At 38.7% G+C, this 18,962-nt stretch overlaps 2 protein-coding genes across 3 annotated transcripts in view; one reads left to right on the top strand and one right to left on the bottom strand.

Annotated features, from left to right (window-relative positions):
• Positions 1-731: 731 nt before the first annotated feature.
• On the bottom strand, positions 732-13,374 carry LOC124263911. Of its 2 annotated transcripts, none has more exons than XM_046698638.1 (4): positions 13,298-13,374; positions 3,821-6,463; positions 2,328-2,438; positions 732-2,086 (listed from the first exon to the last, which is right to left on the bottom strand). In XM_046698638.1, exons 2-4 carry the CDS (start codon positions 4,692-4,694, stop codon positions 1,974-1,976), a joined length of 1,098 nt encoding a protein of 365 aa, XP_046554594.1. In that variant the 5' UTR covers positions 4,695-6,463; positions 13,298-13,374; the 3' UTR covers positions 732-1,973. Both variants share the same exon structure in this region; 1 of them encodes a protein (XP_046554594.1).
• Positions 13,375-13,786: 412 nt separating this feature from the next.
• The window catches only part of LOC124263969 (CYFIP-related Rac1 interactor B-like), a 57,850-nt gene continuing 52,674 nt past the window's right edge, over positions 13,787-18,962 (top strand). Inside the window, exon 1 of the mRNA XM_046698699.1 lies at positions 13,787-13,937. The gene's annotated coding sequence lies outside the window, so the exon portion shown is untranslated. The remainder of the gene's footprint in view (positions 13,938-18,962) is intronic.

Here is an 18,962-nt window from a genome sequence, read left to right as displayed (position 1 = left end):
ATATCTCAACATAAGCCTTATCAAAGAAAGACACGTAAGATGAGACATGTTTAACATGACATGAAAAATACCTTTGAGATGATCCCTTGTACCTGTAGGTAGCACATGCCTTTCATGCCAGGTGAGTCGACGGCCATTGCCATACCTGGCTGAGTGACCTAATTGCCATCTATAGTCTGATCTGTTGTTTTCAGCAGCTATTCATAATTTTTGGTGCGATTTTATGAGTAAACATGCTTTTCTGGATATCCTATTATGTACCCTACTGAACGCCCCGTTGGGCCGATGTGGGTTATTTCGGCATATGCTATTTGCAATTGTGTAAATTTTAGGGATACAGAGTAACAACCTAAAAACAGGTTTTATTAATTTTGTAAACACAGCAGTCAAACATGAGAATTTCTATTTATTTGATTTAGATACATTCAAGATAGGATATACCGCATTTCCATCTATATAAATTACTAGTGCTGGTTATCACTTACATTATGCAGAACATTAATCACAGTTCATTAAATGATCAATAATCAAGCGAAATAATATACCCTATCACAAAAGTCATGCGGGCAATAATGGGACACAATCCTAACATTGTGCAAACAAGCCAGGCACCGATTAATACTACAATCAAGACAATCAAGGATACTTCCTGTTGAGACACACACGCGATGATGATGTTTACATTGCAGTTTTATGAGGCAGGAAACTGCATCAGTTGTTTATGTCTTGTTATCAGTTTTGTCTTGATTTAACAAACATAACAATACGAAACATACTTTCCTATGCTTATTTTAATGTTTCAGTTTTCAATGAAGTCTCCTTTGGCAAGTGAGTTTTTATCGAAACATACTTCTGGTCTCCAAACAGTAAAAGGATACCTGATAGGATGATTCCAAGGTTGATTTACATGATACAACTTGAGTTAGAAGATAACTGAAGTTTTGCTTGACCTGACTCTAACATCCTAGGACTGCAAACTGGAAATTACTCACACATGTGATCATTTCCATAATGCCCAAATAATATGAGGATAATGCCATGAATATGCTTAAATGCCATGAACCTACTTAAAAGCATGTATACTTTGCACTAGTTTGTAGATACGAATATTGACCACCTGAAATTTAATCACTTCTGATGAAAGCAACAGAGTAGTATTTGGAAACTATTCCAACCCATTTCCAATTTGATTCATCATTAATTTAAGCGATAGCCAGACCAGGTCACAGGGAGATATAATATACCAACAGAGGCTCCATGTGAGAATTTGAGTGTTGGTACTGAGGTGTAGTTTCAATGTCATGTCTATTTGTCAAGTTCAGTGAGAACTAATTTCTCTGAGGATGTAAAATTCCTAGGTTTTTGGTTCATTTTAAGATACCTACTATCCACTCTGATTATCATGCACAGCTGCACTTACGTTTCTGAGGATATATTTTCACAGAGTGTTATGGATGTGTCAATTTTTTACCAGCAAACAATTTGATGTGATGTTCAATATTGATTTAACAAGCAATTTAGGCGGAAATGTAATTTTTCTGATTAAAATTGTCAAAATATATTCCATACAAATACATTTTCAAACAAATTTCACTTTCACAAGTTACTGGAAGCAGTTAATCATAAACCAGTTTAGCCTTTGAAATACATTTCAGTGACTAATTTTATCTCAGTAAAAGTAATCACTTTTACTAAATGAAGAGAAGGTCATGGAATCCTTGGCAAAACATTAATCTTAACCTTCACTTTTAAGAACAAACAAATTTTTGACCAAAGAAACAAAAAATGTCTTCAGTGTCTCATTGGGGAAGCTTCACTTTGTAAATTGTACAGTTATTACTATGAAGATGCATAAAGAGTACTAAAGTTAGAACAAAACTGCCTCTTTACTTGCTGAACAAAGTGGTGTTTCAACTTTGTTACAATAGCTGCTGTGGACACTTCAGTATACAGGCATACAGGATTTTTTAGGGTCATGGTTTCAAGTTTTCATGAAGTGATTTGGCTCTAAATCGTTTAGAAAGTCCAACCCTGATTGGTCTCCTGCAAGTCCTTAGTGGGTAAATTGTCAGCAAAGTTTCCTCTTCTGTGATAGATGGGAAGAAAATATAATCGTAATATCAGTTTGCTTACACTTAAGAGAAAAGTTACTGCATCAAGGGAAACAACTCTATCCAGATTATCCTATTTCAGAAGATGAATTTCTTTGTGCCCTAGATTTTCAAATGAACATTTTTGAAAAAGAATAATGGGTGTTAAGTTTAAGAAAATGAATAGATTTTTATCATTATATGACGGAAATTATTCTGAGAAGACAATAAACTTACCACATGGTTTTGAGTCTTTAGGTCCAGGTGATATGTCATCAAGGCAAGCTGAAGGTGCATATTTCCACTTGAAACATGGTGATGGAGCAGGGACCTGTACACTTGTTTGATCTGCAAAAAACAAATTTTCCAAACTATAGGAAATGAAAGCAAGTACACTGAGAAAAACACCATTTGACAAACATGCAACATAAATATTTAACAGAACAACAAACTAAACTAACTACGATAATAAAATATTGTCTCAGTACTGTTTTGTTTAATTCATTAGTTGAAAATTTGTAAACCATAAAATCAGCAACATGTGACTTGAGCTGTGCAGACAATCCTGAAATAAACAAGAAGACAAAGTCATCAATATCCCCCGCAATGGCAAAATACTCTTCATGATTATGTCTACGAGTTATGATTATGTCAAATATTTAGGTGTGTATATAGAAATATTTAGGTGTGTATATAGAAAAGTGGAAGGAGAGTATTGAAAGGTTTTTAAAGTTCTGCTCCAGAAAGCAGCACTATCACCAATTTCAGTCAAACTTGTTGCCATGGAAATGCCAAAAATATTTTATTCAGAATTCCAAAACTACCAAAAGGCACCAGTACACCACCAGACCAATCTATGTGCCAAGTTTGGTGAAGAAACATTGAACGGTTTTAGAGTTCTGCTCCGGAAAAGAGCACTACTACAATTTCAGGCTAAGTCAAACTTGTTGCCATGGAAACGCCAAAAATATTTTATTCAGAATTCCCAAACTACCAAAAGGCACCAGATCTATAAATTATCAAGCTTTGTTTTCAAGAGTTAGTGGGTGAATGAGTGAGTGACTGAGTGAGTATGACTATGGTTTTAATGGGCTTCACACATTGTACCCATGTGGGGAATCCAACCATGGTCTTCAGGGCGAAGATGATGTACCTTTAATCATTTGCTTGTAGTCACCCCAGTTTGAAATACAATAAAAGAGAAATTGACATTCAGCTTCTAGAATGGCAATCAATTGCAAACAGTTAACAATAACCATGATTTTTAAAGGAAGATCTCTGTTGATTCGCCAATCATATACTCATAGAAACGAATATGGGACAAGACTAGTGTTCTGAGCACAGCATTGGTTTCACGTATATCTATTTCATTTGAGAATTTGTATTAGTGACAAAGACCATAACTCAACTGATTTATGAAGAATTGTATGTATTACAGTTAAGTTTGAAATCTGATAAAATAATGACTGGAATACATTATCTAAAGCCCAAATACAAGATTGCTCTGCAAGAACTAACCACAGTTCAAACCATACTTTATGCTAAATAGAATACATAGCGTGAAGAATACACAGAAGTCATTAAAGAAATGAGTAAGATGTAATTTTAAGTACTGTACTTTCTCTTCTTGCATACAAAGCAAATACATTGCAGTAGTCAATATCTTAACATTCAGTTGTACTGAAAAGTTAGTGGGACTGTGATGAAACTGTTAAAATACATTAACCTACCTTTTATGGGGAGTGTGTCTTCTTCATACATCACTACATCTGATTCATCTGTGGGCAGTTGCAAGTCGTGTGGAACAGTATGGTCATCCCCAGGGTGTGCTGCTGATAGCCCCTCCTCCTCTGGAACAGGCCTCTGATCAATAGGGTCCGACCCATAATGCTCAGTTGTGTCTCTCAGGTATTCAGCAATACTGGCTTGTGAAAGTGAAGCTGTAAACTGTTGTGTGCATAAATACTCACTTTCTTCACTAACAGGGTCCTTGGTGCCTGTGTTATTCATTGGCAGGGAGAATGCTGAACATGCTGAGTTTCCTTGTGTTACATGATCACCTGTCAAACATGTAGACCCCACCTCTGTAACAGAACTGACATGTTCTGTTGAGCTTGGGAGGGAACAACGTAATCTTTCTTCGATTGAGTATGTCCAGTATTCATTTTCTGTCTGTGTCTCAACTGTTGGCATGTCAAGATGAATATTACCTTTTGATTGATTTTGCAGTGGTGACAGATCTCTAAATATATGTGGACTTACCACTGTCTTGTTTCTGGAAGAAAATCCATTTTCATCAGCACCATGAGAATGTACCATTTCAAACTGAATGTTATTTAGACTACATGACCCATCCTCGGAGTGATTTTCTTCAACATTTTGGGCACTTATAGTTTCAATGTCATTTTGTGAATTGTTAAAGTTTGAGTATGCTTCCATCAAATCATTTTCTCTTATATAAATGTCTTCGCTCTGGGCAACTAATCCTTCTTCTTCAAATGGAGTAGACATATGCACAAAGGGTCCCTCTTCTATCAATGCACTACCACCAGCACAATCTGTCAAGTTTTCACTTGATAAAGGAGACTGTTCAGGAACCTGCATTTCTCCTTGATCAAACTGTGCATTACCACTGATCAAATCTAGTTTTGTCAATTGAATATCTTCAACATGGATTTTTTATTCTGCCCAAAGTTATCATTTTCTAGGTTTTCACCTTCATCACAGGAACGGTTGTCCAGAGTTGGTTTCAGTGGTGATAGTGATACCCTTTTTCAGTTTCTGATAAGTTCTTACTCACCTGAGTATACTGCATATTGGGATCTGTTGGCTCTGGAGAATCTACAATGAATTTCCCAGTTTTATGTGTGCTTTTCTCAGATGAATGCATGACTAATGCAGCAAGATTTTCATGAGACCTTCTAATATCCTGCTGGATGTTATCGTGGAAAGGCATGGCCACAGAAACTTGGCAATCTGCAGAGGGTTCACTGATGGTCTTCATGTGACTGATATTGGCTTCATTGATTGTACTTGGTTTTGTGTGGCACGAATCTCCTTTCAGACATTCAGCAAGTAATGTACACTCAGTCACTTCACTCTCATTTTCTGCTTTCAGATCCAAAATGTTCCTCCCTGAGGCACACTGTTCTTCATACTGATTGATGCTGGCGTGTGAATTTCCATAATCCATCTCACACACTTTTGAACATTTTTCTAAAATATTGTCTAGGGTTATCCTGACATCCTCCTCAAGATTCCTGTCAAATCCATCAATCATGTCATCATTAGATATTTTCTCTGCAAACTCACTGCCTGCAGTGAAACTGGTCTTCACAGGAGCATCAATGCCTACGTAAATGACTGAGTGTCCTTCATATTCTCCTTTCTTTTCCCTATTTCCACATAGTTTAAAATTGTCCATTTCTAATTCATGAGAATGATCTGAATTGTAATGTGAACAGCTATTCTCTATAACATACTTCAAAACAGAATTATTTCCTGCCGTCTCATTCGTAGTTTGCTTCAGAAAATCAGTATTCTTCCCTGAAGCCATTGTTTCCACTTTATCATCAACTAGAGTACAAGGGTTGTTGCTCTCATCATAATCAGATACGTTCTGTAAACATGTAGGCATCAGGTTTAATTTACAAGCAAATTTTATCTGATGACAAAGTGATGGGCTTTCCTGCAAGACACATTTGTTGGCACTTTCGTCTTCTGATTCATATTCCTTGGAAATGGAGCACTGTGACAAACTTTTTTCACACTGGCTTACCTCTTCGCAATACATTTCATCAAGTTTGTCAGTACTGATAGATACAACAGGATCAGTTTCCACACTCTTCAATTTCTTCTCTGCAGCCTCTGTTGTTTCTTTCCCTGTTTCCACAGAAACCAAACTTTCCTCCTGACAGTTTGATTGAGAATTACTACAAACCCTGTTTTCTTCATCGTAAAAGAAAGTTGTTACTGTTTTTGATACTTCATTCAAGACATCATTTATTTCAGCTTCCCTGCAAGCAAGTGTCATGGCAGAGCAACCATCTTGTGGTGTGTTGAAAGGTACATCTATCGATACAAGTGGAGTCTGGTTAATTGAATCATCTCTTTCAAAACTGATCTTGCATGTGTCCTGGACATTGGTTACATAACAACCATCACTAAGTATTACCTCTTGGGAATTGCTTGCCTTGAAAGTAGTTGGTGGAGGCAATGAAATGCTGTCATCCGTAATATGCACCATGTCATGTTTGTGCACAGGGATGATATCAAAACTGTTTGAATTCATGATTCAAAAGCAGTTTCCCTCACATAAACCAGGAAATCCACTTTGAAAAAGTACAATACCATGCCACTGATGTAAATTCTTCCTGTAACATAAAACATTTAACAAATCTGACTTGCATACATCTTTTGATAATAAGACATCAATAAAATGTATGTCCTTAACTATACCTACTTCCTTATTGCAGATATCTGCACAATAGGCTATCGGTTAGTTTCATACTAAACACCTGTCATCACTGCTTATGAGTAAGTGAGTTAAGATTTAGAGTCACATCGGCAATATTTCAGCCATACTGTGACTAAAACAAGATATACATTAATAATAAAAAAAGTTATGTCATAAAGTCTGTAAACAAAGGACAGTAAAACAACTAGGTTATCACAGATAGAAACTTAAAACTAGCATGTAACTTCAAAAAATTACAGGACAATACAATATAAAAAACGAGGTATGGTCACCAGTAACTGAAGGTAGAACACCATACTGGGGACTATGGGGACTAACAGTACTTTAGCTACCAGCATGGACCCTAGCTGGACTTACATCATCCTACATCCTGGAATTAAATAATAAAACCCCACCAGAAGAGTGTTGTCTGAGACCCAAAAGGATAGAACCAAAGGTAGAGGAAGAGGCAGCCCCTTTCAAGCAACCTCACAGACACATGCCTCCTGGAATGTTTTAGGAAGTTAGAGAGCATCTTCATAAAATGTTAGCCTGTGGAGCAATCAGGGAATCTAACAGTCCATTTTCATTTAACGTCGTGCTTGTTCAAAATAAAGACCAGACTCTGAGATTCTGTCTAAAGTTTTGCTGCCATTTGAATGAACAAACCATTAAAGATGCTTATTCCACCCTAAGGATACTGGAAACTCTAGATAGTCTGTCTGGACTTCATTGTTCTCAAAGCTCGACTTACATTCTGGATATTGGCAAGTGGAAGTGAAGGAAGAGGATAAGGAGAAAACAGCATTCTCCATAGCCCCACTTGGATTCTATGAGTGTAATGATGCCCTTTAGACTGACAAACGCTCCAGCCACCTTTCAACATCTAATGGAAAAGTGCATGGGTGATCTTAATATGCCTAATATACTTGGATGATATTAGTATCTTCACCAGAACTTTTAAGCAGCATTTGCAACGTCTGGAAGCTGTATTTCAACGACTGAAGGTGCAATGAATTGAAGCTGAAACCTTCCAAGTGTGAATTCTTCAAGGATTGAGTAAAGTACTTGGGACATGCAGTATCCATAAATGGAATTGAAACAGATCCTGACAAGATTGCTGCAGTCAAGAACTGGCCATGAAATATACCAAAGGATATCAATGACATGAGAAACTCCTCGGATTCACGGGTTATTATTGCTGTATTGTTAAGAACCTTGCCAGCATTTCCTGACCCCAAGAAGAAAAGAAAGAATGTTAAACCAGATCCAAACTGGAGGTGGGAGCAAAAGCACCAACAGGCCTTTGACTTTCTGATCAAGCATTTGACGTCCCTACCCATCTTAGCGTATGCAGATTATTCTCTTCCTTTTGAGGTCCACACAGATGCCAGCACAGCACTCAGAGCTGCTCTGTTTCACAAACAAGAGGACAAGATGAAAGTTATTGCTTTTGCTTGTCGTGTATTGAGGAAAAATGAAAGAAACTATCCTGCTCATATACTGGATTTCTTTGACTCAAATGGGCAGTCACCGACTGTTTCACAAGTACCTCTATGGGAACAAGTTTGAAGTTAAGACTGACAACAATCCCCTAACATATGTCTTGACCTCTGCAAAACTTGATGCAACAGGACACAGATGGCTTGCTGATCTCTTATAATATGGTTTCATCATTACCTATCATGCTGGAAACACAAACTGTCAACTCGTCCAGATTACTCAGGGAAGACATAGAACCATCAGTCATTAATGATTAAGGCCATCAAATTTGTCAAGCTCGCCAAACTTCTGGTACTGCAGCTGAGGGCTCTCCTGTGATGTGGACACTGTATGCCCAGATGAAGCCCTCCCACTGGCTTTTATCTACATTGTCATGGAAGCAAGAGCAATTCAGTCGATCGAACAGGTACAACACTTTTACAACCTTGGCCCCTGACCAACCTCTTGTCAGCGCACTTGCTTGGTTATAAAGAATGACATCTTACATCGACAACTTCTTAGGTCTCTTCACAACTACCCTGGACACCCTGGACAAGGACAGGATAGAACCCTCAGTCTTATTAGATCAAGATTCACGAAGACGTATGTGAAGAATTGTGGAAGTGCCTTGACTACTTAAAGCTTGAGGAATCCAAGCAGGTTCTGAAAACATCCTAGTCATAACGGATCATTTTAACCGTTACATCAATACCATCCCAACTCGCAATCAATCAGCCAAGACTACAGCGAGAGTACTATTTTACAATTACTCAGTACACTACAGATTCCCAGCTAAACTCCACAGTGATCAAAGGAAGAAACTTTGAGGGGAATATCATGAAAGAGTTGGGTCAACTAACTGGAATCCAGAAGACAAGAACGACCCCATATCATCCCCGGGTAAATGGTATGACTGAACATTTCAATCAGACTCTAATGAACATGTTGGGCACTCTGGACCAAGAAAAGAAATCAGACTGGAAAACATGTTTCTCCCCCTGTACACTGCAATAATGCAACCCGACATGAAAGCTCAGGATTCACGCCATTCTACATGTTTGGACGGCATCCAACTCTCCCAATATATGCTTTTCTGGGAACAATAGTTTGAGAAGGACATGATACTCACACCTGTTATACTCAGAAGCTGAGGACACGACTGAGATTCACCTACGACATTGCCTCCATGTAAGCTCAGAAAGCAGGTCAATGCCAAAAGCATCAGTACTACAAGAAGGTCAAGGAGTCCTACAGGGATTTACATGGAGTACTGTATTTGAGGGTCCCTGGGACTCATACTCTTAATTTTCAGGGGTCCTGGACAACAAAATGGGGGTCCCAGACACTTAGATATTATTATTAATACTGCTATTGTATTGTGTATCATGATCATCACATTGTTACAGTAATTAAATTGTAAATAATACCATAACCCAGCTAGTAGCAAACTCAGTGATAACCTATTTTCACTTGATTTGAATTTTACAAAAAGTATTTGGACTTTTTCTGTGCCCTGTGGACGCGCTACGCGCTAATAAATTTTGTTGCATCCATTGTAAATTTTTATGCGTAGAGGATGCAGGAATTCGCGTCCTGTAAATCCCTGGTCCTATCTTCAACCTGGTGACAGAGTGTTAATATGACTGGTTGGACTGACAAGTGTACCAAGGATGTTTAAATACAAATGTGAAACAACCGAATTTTGACATTCCAGTCTACTATGTAAAGTCAGAGAGTAGTCAAGGCACATTGAAGACTCTCCAACGCAATATGCTTCTGCCACTTGGATTTGTTTCTTCTCCAGTAGCCCAAGCCAGGAATTGACCACAGCAGAACTCCAGAAGCAGCAAGAAATCAACCTCTCTTCAAGAGAAGGAATATTTTGCAACTGATGGGGCTTCTAAAGAAGACGGTAAAGGGGAAATGTAACTGCTTCCTAGGCTTAGGATGAGTGAAGCCCATTTCTGGTGTCCCCCGTCGTGATGTTGCTGGAATATTGCTAAAAGCGGCGTAAAACCAAACTCAGTCAGTCAGTCAGTCCTAGGCTTAGGCATGACGTATGACCTGGGGATTTTGTTTCAAGTGCCGAGTCTGAAATTCACATATCAGGCAATGATTACATTCCCAGTGATCTAATTACTGAGCACAGTTCCTTCAGACTTGCCAAGGACTCCGAAGCTCATGTTTCCCTCATATCAGGTGAGAGAGAACCACCGGTCCTAAGAGCCAGCTTCCTTGCACTCAGCACTTGATACTGTGCAAGATTCCTCAGTAGCAGCTTCATTGCCTGATAGCAACTTTCTCCCAGGTTCTGTTACCGTTGATTAGACCTTCCAGTCGAATTCCAGTGTTCCTGAGGAACATGCAGATGCTATCGTCTCTCCTGTCAGCATCGTTGGATCTCCTCCAGACCCTACCCAAAACGACAGTCTTTGGTCAAGGAGGCCTACTCGACAGAGGACATGTCCTGCTTTGATGAGGAGTGGAGAGTGGGTTACCAACTTTGCTACAGCAGTAAACAATCCAGCCACAACCAACAAAGTTTTTGTATAGTACCATTGTAGACCCGCATCCCCCAAAATGAAAAAGACAAACATGAAGCACTCGGTCATTCAGTATCTTGTGTGCCCTCCTCCTTATCAAGTTCACAACGAAAGCTTACGGAATCGCATTGCATTCCCCTACTAGAGCTCTGCGGAGTCCTGGGAGATCCACTGGTGTTGGGTGACGTGCATGATGGCCACACCATCCGCCTCTACACCCTGCTGTCTAAGCAATTCTGTGACAATCCTAGACTATAAGGCCCAGTATTGTCGTCTTGCAGTAAAGAAGGTCGACCATAAAAGCCATGCAAAGCTTGCACGAATGGTACCTCAATAGGAGCCAGAATCTTGTCCTGATATCCTGTCAGATTACCGTCAACCACGTGCAGTGGAGTACGTCCAACAGGAGCTATCCCTGCCCAAATCAGGACCGACCCCCCATCAAATGGGTTATCATACGGCGTGGCCACAGTTGCACCTGTGATTCGCTCTCCATTGCGACGCTAAATCTTCTGACGACCATCATGGAAGGATAAACTGAATCTGCTTTCATCTGTGAAGAGCACACGAGACCATTGACTCTGATTCCAGCAGCCATGATGTCTACTCCATCTCAAACACGCCTGCCTGTCACGTGGTGTAACACTGCCGCTGTTACAGGTCATTGGCTCCCTCCCTCTGCAAGCAGTTTGCGTTCTGCTGTTTATTTTGTTGACAGTTACATAGACAGATTCTTTAATACAAATGCATAAAATCTGTGATTTACAATGTGATTAGGTTGTCTGACAAAACATCCACTTGCACAGTTTGAGATCGATTGGGTCATTGGATGAAGAGATATTTACAAAAAACCGGGTCCACATGCATTTCATGCCAAACTATAGTGGTGGACGAACTGCAGGTCACCTACAGTGGAGTCCGGCTGCCATCAAACATCAATGAACGGTACTCCAGGATATCCTTACATTGTTAACATTGAAGTGTTCTGTCTGAAGATCTCCTGCGCAAAGAAATCTGTTACGTAATGCAGTGTTAATCATGTGCCTACCATCTCGGACAGTTGTGACTCTGGGGTGACCTGGTCGACGTGCATATTCCACGGACCCATTGGCTTTAAATCTCTGCCACAGTCTACCAATAGCACTCTGCCTCGCATTAAAGCAGACAGCAACCTGCCGTTGAGTTTGACCAGATTCCAAAAGGTCTATAGCCTGACCCTTTCAGCAAGTGTCAAAAAAACTCTCATTATAAGCTGCGATTTCAAACACGTACCTCAACAGTGAACGACAGTGAAAAAGCGTCAAGGCATGTATATTGTTCTCCACTTTCCATGGATATAGTGACTTGCACATGCAAATCATTGACATTAAGTGGCAGGTGGATTTCCATATTGAAAATTTGAATAAAAAATTAGCCATTTGTATCAGAATGTATCGGATGTTAAAGAACTTAATAACGACATTTTAACAGCCTAATGTGTTTTCCATACTGTTAAGAAAGTTTGTAAAATATTCAGTTGTATATATTTCAAACAAAAATGAAGATTTTACAACTTTTAAGAAATATCGTTACCAATAGCTTGACCCTTCATTAATGACAGTGAGTATATAGAGTTGTGTTCATTAGTTACAGTTATGTGTTGCTCAAGTTGTTGGTATGTCTGTTTTCGTTCAGTGAGATTAGCGTCATTGACAGTGGCGTTGTCTGTTGTGGAATTCAGTGGGGCTCAGTTCATTCATTGATTTCTTGTCTTTGTATCATTAGCCAGTATCCCTTATCGTAGTGACTTCTCATTGGTCCTTCATTTTACGTGTTGGGGACAACATTTTCTGAAGGGGGGAAATATGTTGCCGGCAGCCGTATTTCTCGTTTGTTCTGTCCTAAGGCTGCATCTACACTATCTAAAAAAAATGAGTTGTACGTGCTACTCATACTCTGACTCACAACCAATTCATGGGCTGCTGCCTGTGATATAATGACGATTTGAACTGCACATTCTATTGTCACCTGTCCATGGTGTCCTGTCACTGTGGCGGCAGACAGATATCAACATTTCCTGATGCTGATCTTACTTATTACAGGCTAATAAACAGCTTTTTAGAAAACTCTTGGAAAATAAAGAATCCTGAACCAGCGACATTAACAATCTTGATATTTCAAACTGACAGAAAAACATATAGTGCCTGCAGAAGACACTCGATCTACAAACAGAATTCACAAGTTCACATTATAGTTGAAAATTTAGAATCAATATGAGTTTATACGCATATGTTTAGATAACATGCTGTTTACTTTTGTGGCATAGATGAAAGATGGCAAGAACTGCTTAGGATGTTTGCTCCCCTCATCTATAGAATTATGTCAACTTAGGGCCCATACTCACATTTTTATTGGAATATTAATTGTATATCTACCATAATCTACTTTGAGAAGAAAGGTAAATACAGCTTAGTGCCAAGGAAATTTCAATGAGACGGTTGAATTGTGGTTGGATATCTCGAGGTCAGCAACCTAATTAACCTCTGTTGTTTAATAAAAAATCTCGTTACGAAATATGAGAAACAAACGTGATTACATATCACTGTGACTGAAATCTTCACGCGGTCAAATTTCAGATTGTAAAATGACTTATATGGTTTCACTTCATAGGGACGTTTCGTGAATAACAAGCTTACATTCAAGTTTGTTTATACAAATTATTGTCCTAATCGTAATGTTGTTTTTACCTGATATTACCCAAAGGTTACATCGACCGTACACATCTTTCCTTGCAACTCCTACTGGTCGTACTCCTGTTCTTTTGACAGCGAACTGCTAGCAGACGACACATTAGTGACGTAAAGCACGTGGTTTGTTGACCTTGTAATGAGGTCAGACTTTTCGGAACAGGTGCGCGTGTCGTGTCAATGCAAAATGCAGAAGAGGGGGTAACGTGAAGTGAATAATGTAGAGTTATCAGGGTGTTTAAATAATTGCTGCATTATGTTGTTTTGATTTGGTTCACCGTTAGTTCTCTCAAGTTTGCACTGCACGTGGGTTTGTTTACATGATATAAATAGCCATCGCGTTGCAACGAGATTTTCATTACAGTGAAATTTACGGACATTATTCAAGTTGGCTCCTATTATATTTTCTTTTGGTGGTGATTTCCATTCCTTTAAAAGTACATTTAGGTGTTATAAGCGCATTACTTCCTCACCTGCTGAAGCTCATGTTACCATATTTGGGAAGTGCTTGCGCTTGACCCGGAAGAGAAATGTAACTTGTCCTCAAATGGCCGAAGTTGTGTGAGGATTGAGTGCATGGATCTGGAACGATTGATGATATAAACATTCCCATTTCAGCGGTAACTACGTGTACATATAGGTAGGAATTCTATCATTTAGAATTTATATATGTTGTATTATCATTGCCTTGTTTGTCGAAGGAAGCACACGGCGTGCAAGCTAACGGCGCACTGTATGCGAACTGGCGATCTCAACTTGCAGTTCTGAGTTCAAGTGTTTGCTGTTCTGCGTATTTTTCTGTCATTTTCTAAGTATGAAGGTTGTTATTAACCCTCGGATATTATGTATCAAGGCGTTTATTATTACAACATTATTATACTGTGATTTCCACATTCTCATTACGCCAATTAACATATCCAAATGTTTTGTGGAGAGATAACCCAACGCGGAAGTGATGACACAAACTAAGTTTATCCTGTAAATACAAGTCGAAGGAAATATCAAAACTGTTCAATTCGACGGTGACCATTGCACTGTCACCACCCCAGCTTTCGCTTCACTGGTTTTATGTGTAATTTATGTCAGGTTACTTTTCTTAACTTTTCAATTGTGTATTATTTAAATGTTCACATTTGCAGGAAAGTCTATATCCCTGTATTTACATAGGGAGTAAACCTCGAAAATATGCATCCTTACTTTGGCAGAACAGTCGGTAAAGAAAAATAATTCATTTCTGAATCCCAGTGGCGTACAGTACATCAATCTGTTCAAACGCACACACTTAATATATATGTAGAAATTCTGAATTCAGGAGTTAATGTTTTCTTCACACTCAGACTGCACAGCAAGCTCTGTGTGAAAATTGGTGTCTCAAACTGTGCAGGTAACACTCAGACTGTGTTTGAGAGGTGTTTTGACATTCCTCAAAACCACACCATAACTTAATTGTCATCAACATGTGTTTAGGGCTGTGTCGATACAGAAAGACAAGATACACCTGACAGCATTTGACTTATCTCTGATACATTATCTTGATCCTCTATGAAGCGTAATAGCTCAACGGTTGATACTATGATGGCAGAGTATGCAGTCCACCTAAGCTGCACCTGCTTTATTTGAAGTTTCCTTAATGTTAACATTGAAGGTTTGCACTTAGTGAGTAATACTTTACCTTGAGCAAATGTAATCAGTAGGTGAAGATCACCAGTCACCTTGACCTTGTGTCCATAATGCAATACCTGCGCCAGTAAAGTTTGTGTTAGAATTTTCTTTTTTGTTTGCGACCCAAGACCCTGATTGTGTGATGCAGGTTTCTTTAACCTAAGGATAGTATGACAGTTACAGTCGACTGATCAGTGTGATGGAAACACTGAGTTATTCAAGAAATCTGTATGTAAAGCAATATAATGTGAAACAAACAATGTAGAAAATGTATTTGGATTAACAATTGTATTATGTTACTCTGTTTACAAATCAATACAAATTACTGTGAAGTAATTACAATGGCAATACAAAATGTAGTCGGAGTAAAAAATTCATTGTCAGTATAATGATATTGGCAGTATAAAGTAGAATAGCTTTGTTAAAGTTGAAGAAGTCAGTGACGATAATATTCGCCTTAATAGCCAAAGTTATTAAGCTTCCAAAACAGGCCCAGGCTGGATATCCAGAGTGACAATAACAATCTTCACTGACTGCTGGTCTTCATGTAATGCGAGATACCATCTACATACAGTGTCAGTCTCTTCAAGAACATTTTATAACATGCTGGATAAGACTATGCCAGATAGGTGTTGAAGCTTCCAGGTTACAAACTGACAAGTCTAAATATAGCAACAAGCACACCACTGGAGAATGTTAACAGAAGCTATGTACTACAATTACAATACTGATTTACAGTGAATTACATTGCTGGGCAATAATGATACTTGATTCCATCAGGTTGGGAGTGATACATTCTCTTGAATAATAGAGATCAAAATAGTTAGAGATTAAAGTCATGACACGACATACAGAGTTCAGATGTCTCTGTATTGGCTAGAGCGTTAAGAACATCTCATTTCTGTATCTTGAAAATAGACATAACCATGCAGTTCTGAATGGAATATAGTAAATTCCACAGTTGTGTTTGTGTATTTTGTGATGGATATTTTATGAAGTGGCTTTTGGTTCAAAATATCATGGTACTAACACCCAATGAGTACAATACCAAGAATTTTTACAAGATTGCAATTTCTTAAGTGAGTTGGTAAAACTAACGGGAACTTTCAGAAAGCTTATATACAACTTGCCTCCAACCTTTCTTTTTCCACCCTTTCCGACTCTCATTTTTTTTGAAAGTCATAGTTTGCTGATGGTTCACCTGCTACTGTCTCCCATGGCTGTTCAGTATGTCTTTGCCAGATCGTATCAGAGTAAACAATTTGATTTTGATGAGATCCTAGACAAGGCACAACTCATCTTTTTTCTGTCCTCTTTGAGGTTGACTTAATACATCCCAAAAGCACTGCATCCTGAAGGATATTGTTATTTACTTATTTTCTCAGAATGATATATCTTGTGACCTAAATGGCAAGATATGATTAAATCTGGTTCCTTCAGCCTGCTTATCAAGACAAACTAAGTGAGTGTGCAGGGCGACATCATGCAGACTTTGTCCTAGAGTGTTTGGTAAAGGAATGTAACTAAAAAATAGGTGTCAGGTAATCATATCACATTGAATAAGATTAAATGTAAATGTCATCATTTATTTTACAGTTACTGTATTCTTAAGTTAACAAATGTGTTGATTCTTGAGTACACAAAACATGACCATCCAGTCAGTCTTCCAGTGTATATTCTATCAGCCTCATGACATTTCACGTGTCATGGCACTGCATACCGCTGTGATACACATGTTACCTGCCTGATGCATCAGATATATCCAAAGTCAGTCTGGTGCTCACAGCTGATCAGTTTTTCTAACAGTAGCATTGTCCAACTGACATGGCTGGTCTTGAGACATGCATGCGGTTAAAGGTCAACTGTCATGTTTAGTTAAACATGGTCTGAACATTTTTAACACTAAATTTGGTTTGTAGGTTGTGTAAGAATCTTATGTTGTTGATGTGGTGTTAAGACGTTTATGAAGGTTTATGAGGTGAATAAAGTAAATACTGCCACTATTGTTCAATCATATTCATTTTACTGATTGGTATGACATTGCAAATTTCAAATTTCAAATTCCAAGTTTGTTAATACATGTTAGTCGATACCTGAATTTACTGTAGAGTTATGATGTAGATTTTGTCTGTGCATAGTAATTTAACTATATTTTGTTCAGGGTACTGAATCCACTAGAGGGGTGTGCACATCATACTCTGGTGTGCACAAGAAAATATGGTACCTAATGTATGCATAGACTAAGTAGAAGCCAACTGAATGTTTACTCTTATGTTTTGTAATTGTGTTGCCAAACATCCCTTATGTTCAGCAGCACTGGTCCTGTTGGTTCCCTGCGACTCCATGCCCAACGTTTCAGTTTAATGTACATACTTTATACCTATACTGGTCTGTGTGCCTAAAGCTGATCAGCTGTACCTGTTACGCACAACACACTGATTATTACTGTCTACAAACTGAAAGTGATGGAATAATTGTTTTGGATGTTAATTAGCATCTTACTTCCGTGTCTTCCATATCAGGTATATCAACCTGAGTGGATGAAAGTATAAGACCAGGATGACAGTGAGTGCTTGTTGAAACTAGGAGTACATATTGGCCTATATTTGTCAGTGTGGCAGCCTGTACTGATAGCCTTACCTTATCAAATACTTCCATGTGCACACATGGTGTTCATAATAGCTGTCTCTTGATAAGGCATGTAATTATGTATTTAATTACCTCTAATTATCTCTGTACTGAAACACTAATTGTTACAACTGATATCCAGGACAAGGCCATGTCATCTGTCACAGGATGAAATACACAATGCCATTTAGAAAGTGGTCAAATGTAACATAATGTATATTTGGGATTACACTTTCTAAGTAAAGTACAGATTCTAGTACTTTTTTTGGTTGAGTCCCATCCGGGATTTGAACCCACACCCTCAGAGTCACCGAATCGCCAGCACACAAAGTCAGACACCTAGACCGCTCAGCCACCGCGACTTCCACAAAAATGGAAGTCGGACAACTGGTAGTCTACACTGCTGACTTTGTGTACCCCTCTAAAATGGCATTGTGTATTTCATAGCTTACAACCAACACCTGTATGTACAAACCAATCGACACCTGTTTGTAAGAACACAAGAAACTCTCATTTCACATTTGGACATGTCCTATGTAACCAAAATGTAGGATATAGCCAAGACCTGTATGTAGGCTACAGCTACCCCTGGCGTATGTAGGCTACAGCTAACACCTGTATCTTAGGTACAGCCAGCACCTGTATGTAGGATATAGCCAACACCTGTGTGTAAGATACAGCCAACACCTGTATGTAGGCTACAGCCGACACCGGTATGTAAGGTACAGCCAATTGTGTGTAAGATATAACCAACACCTGTATGTACAAACCAATCAACACCTGTATGTAAGATGTAACCAACACCTGTATGTACAAACCAATCAACACCTGTGTGTAAGATATAACCAACACCTGTATGTACAAACCAATCAACACCTGTATGTACAAACCAATCAACACCTATATGTAAGATGTAACCAACACCTGTATGTACAAACCAATCAATACCTGTATGTAAGATGTAACCAGCACCTGTATGTACAAACAAATCAACACCTGTATGTAAGATGTAACCAGCACCTGTATGTACAAACCAATCAACACCTGTATGTAAGATGTAACCAACACCTGTATGTACAAACCAATCGACACCTGTATGTAAGATGTAACCAACACCTGTATGTACAAACCAATCGACACCTGTATGTAAGATGTAACCAGCACCTGTATGTACAAACCAATCGACACCTGTATGTAAGATGTAACCAACACCTGTATGTACAAACCAATCGACACCTGTATGTAAGATGTAACCAGCACCTGTATGTACAAACCAATCGACACCTGTATGTAAGATGTAACCAACACCTGTATGTACAAACCAATCGACACCTGTATGTAAGATGTAACCAACACCTGTATGTACAAACCAATC

This window comes from Haliotis rubra, unplaced genomic scaffold (assembly GCF_003918875.1).
Source record: "Haliotis rubra isolate DU_JTF1 unplaced genomic scaffold, ASM391887v1 Scf90, whole genome shotgun sequence".
In the NCBI taxonomy this organism is placed as follows: Eukaryota; Metazoa; Mollusca; class Gastropoda; order Lepetellida; family Haliotidae; genus Haliotis; species Haliotis rubra.
The sequence above is the reverse complement of the archived record's forward strand: the minus strand, read 5'-3'. Positions and strand labels throughout refer to the sequence as shown.

What these genes read in the sequence shown, in the direction of transcription:
- LOC124263911 (XM_046698638.1), bottom strand. Translation starts at nt 4,694, where the DNA reads ATGCAGGTTCCTGAACAGTCTCCTTTATCAAGTGAAAACTTGACAGAT. An exon ending in AGACACACTCCCCATAAAAG is followed by an intron (nt 2,439 to 3,820) that starts GTAGGTTAATGT and finishes TGTTTTTTGCAG; the next exon opens with ATCAAACAAGTGTACAGGTC. An exon ending in TAAAGACTCAAAACCATGTG is followed by an intron (nt 2,087 to 2,327) that starts GTAAGTTTATTG and finishes CATCTATCACAG; the next exon opens with AAGAGGAAACTTTGCTGACA.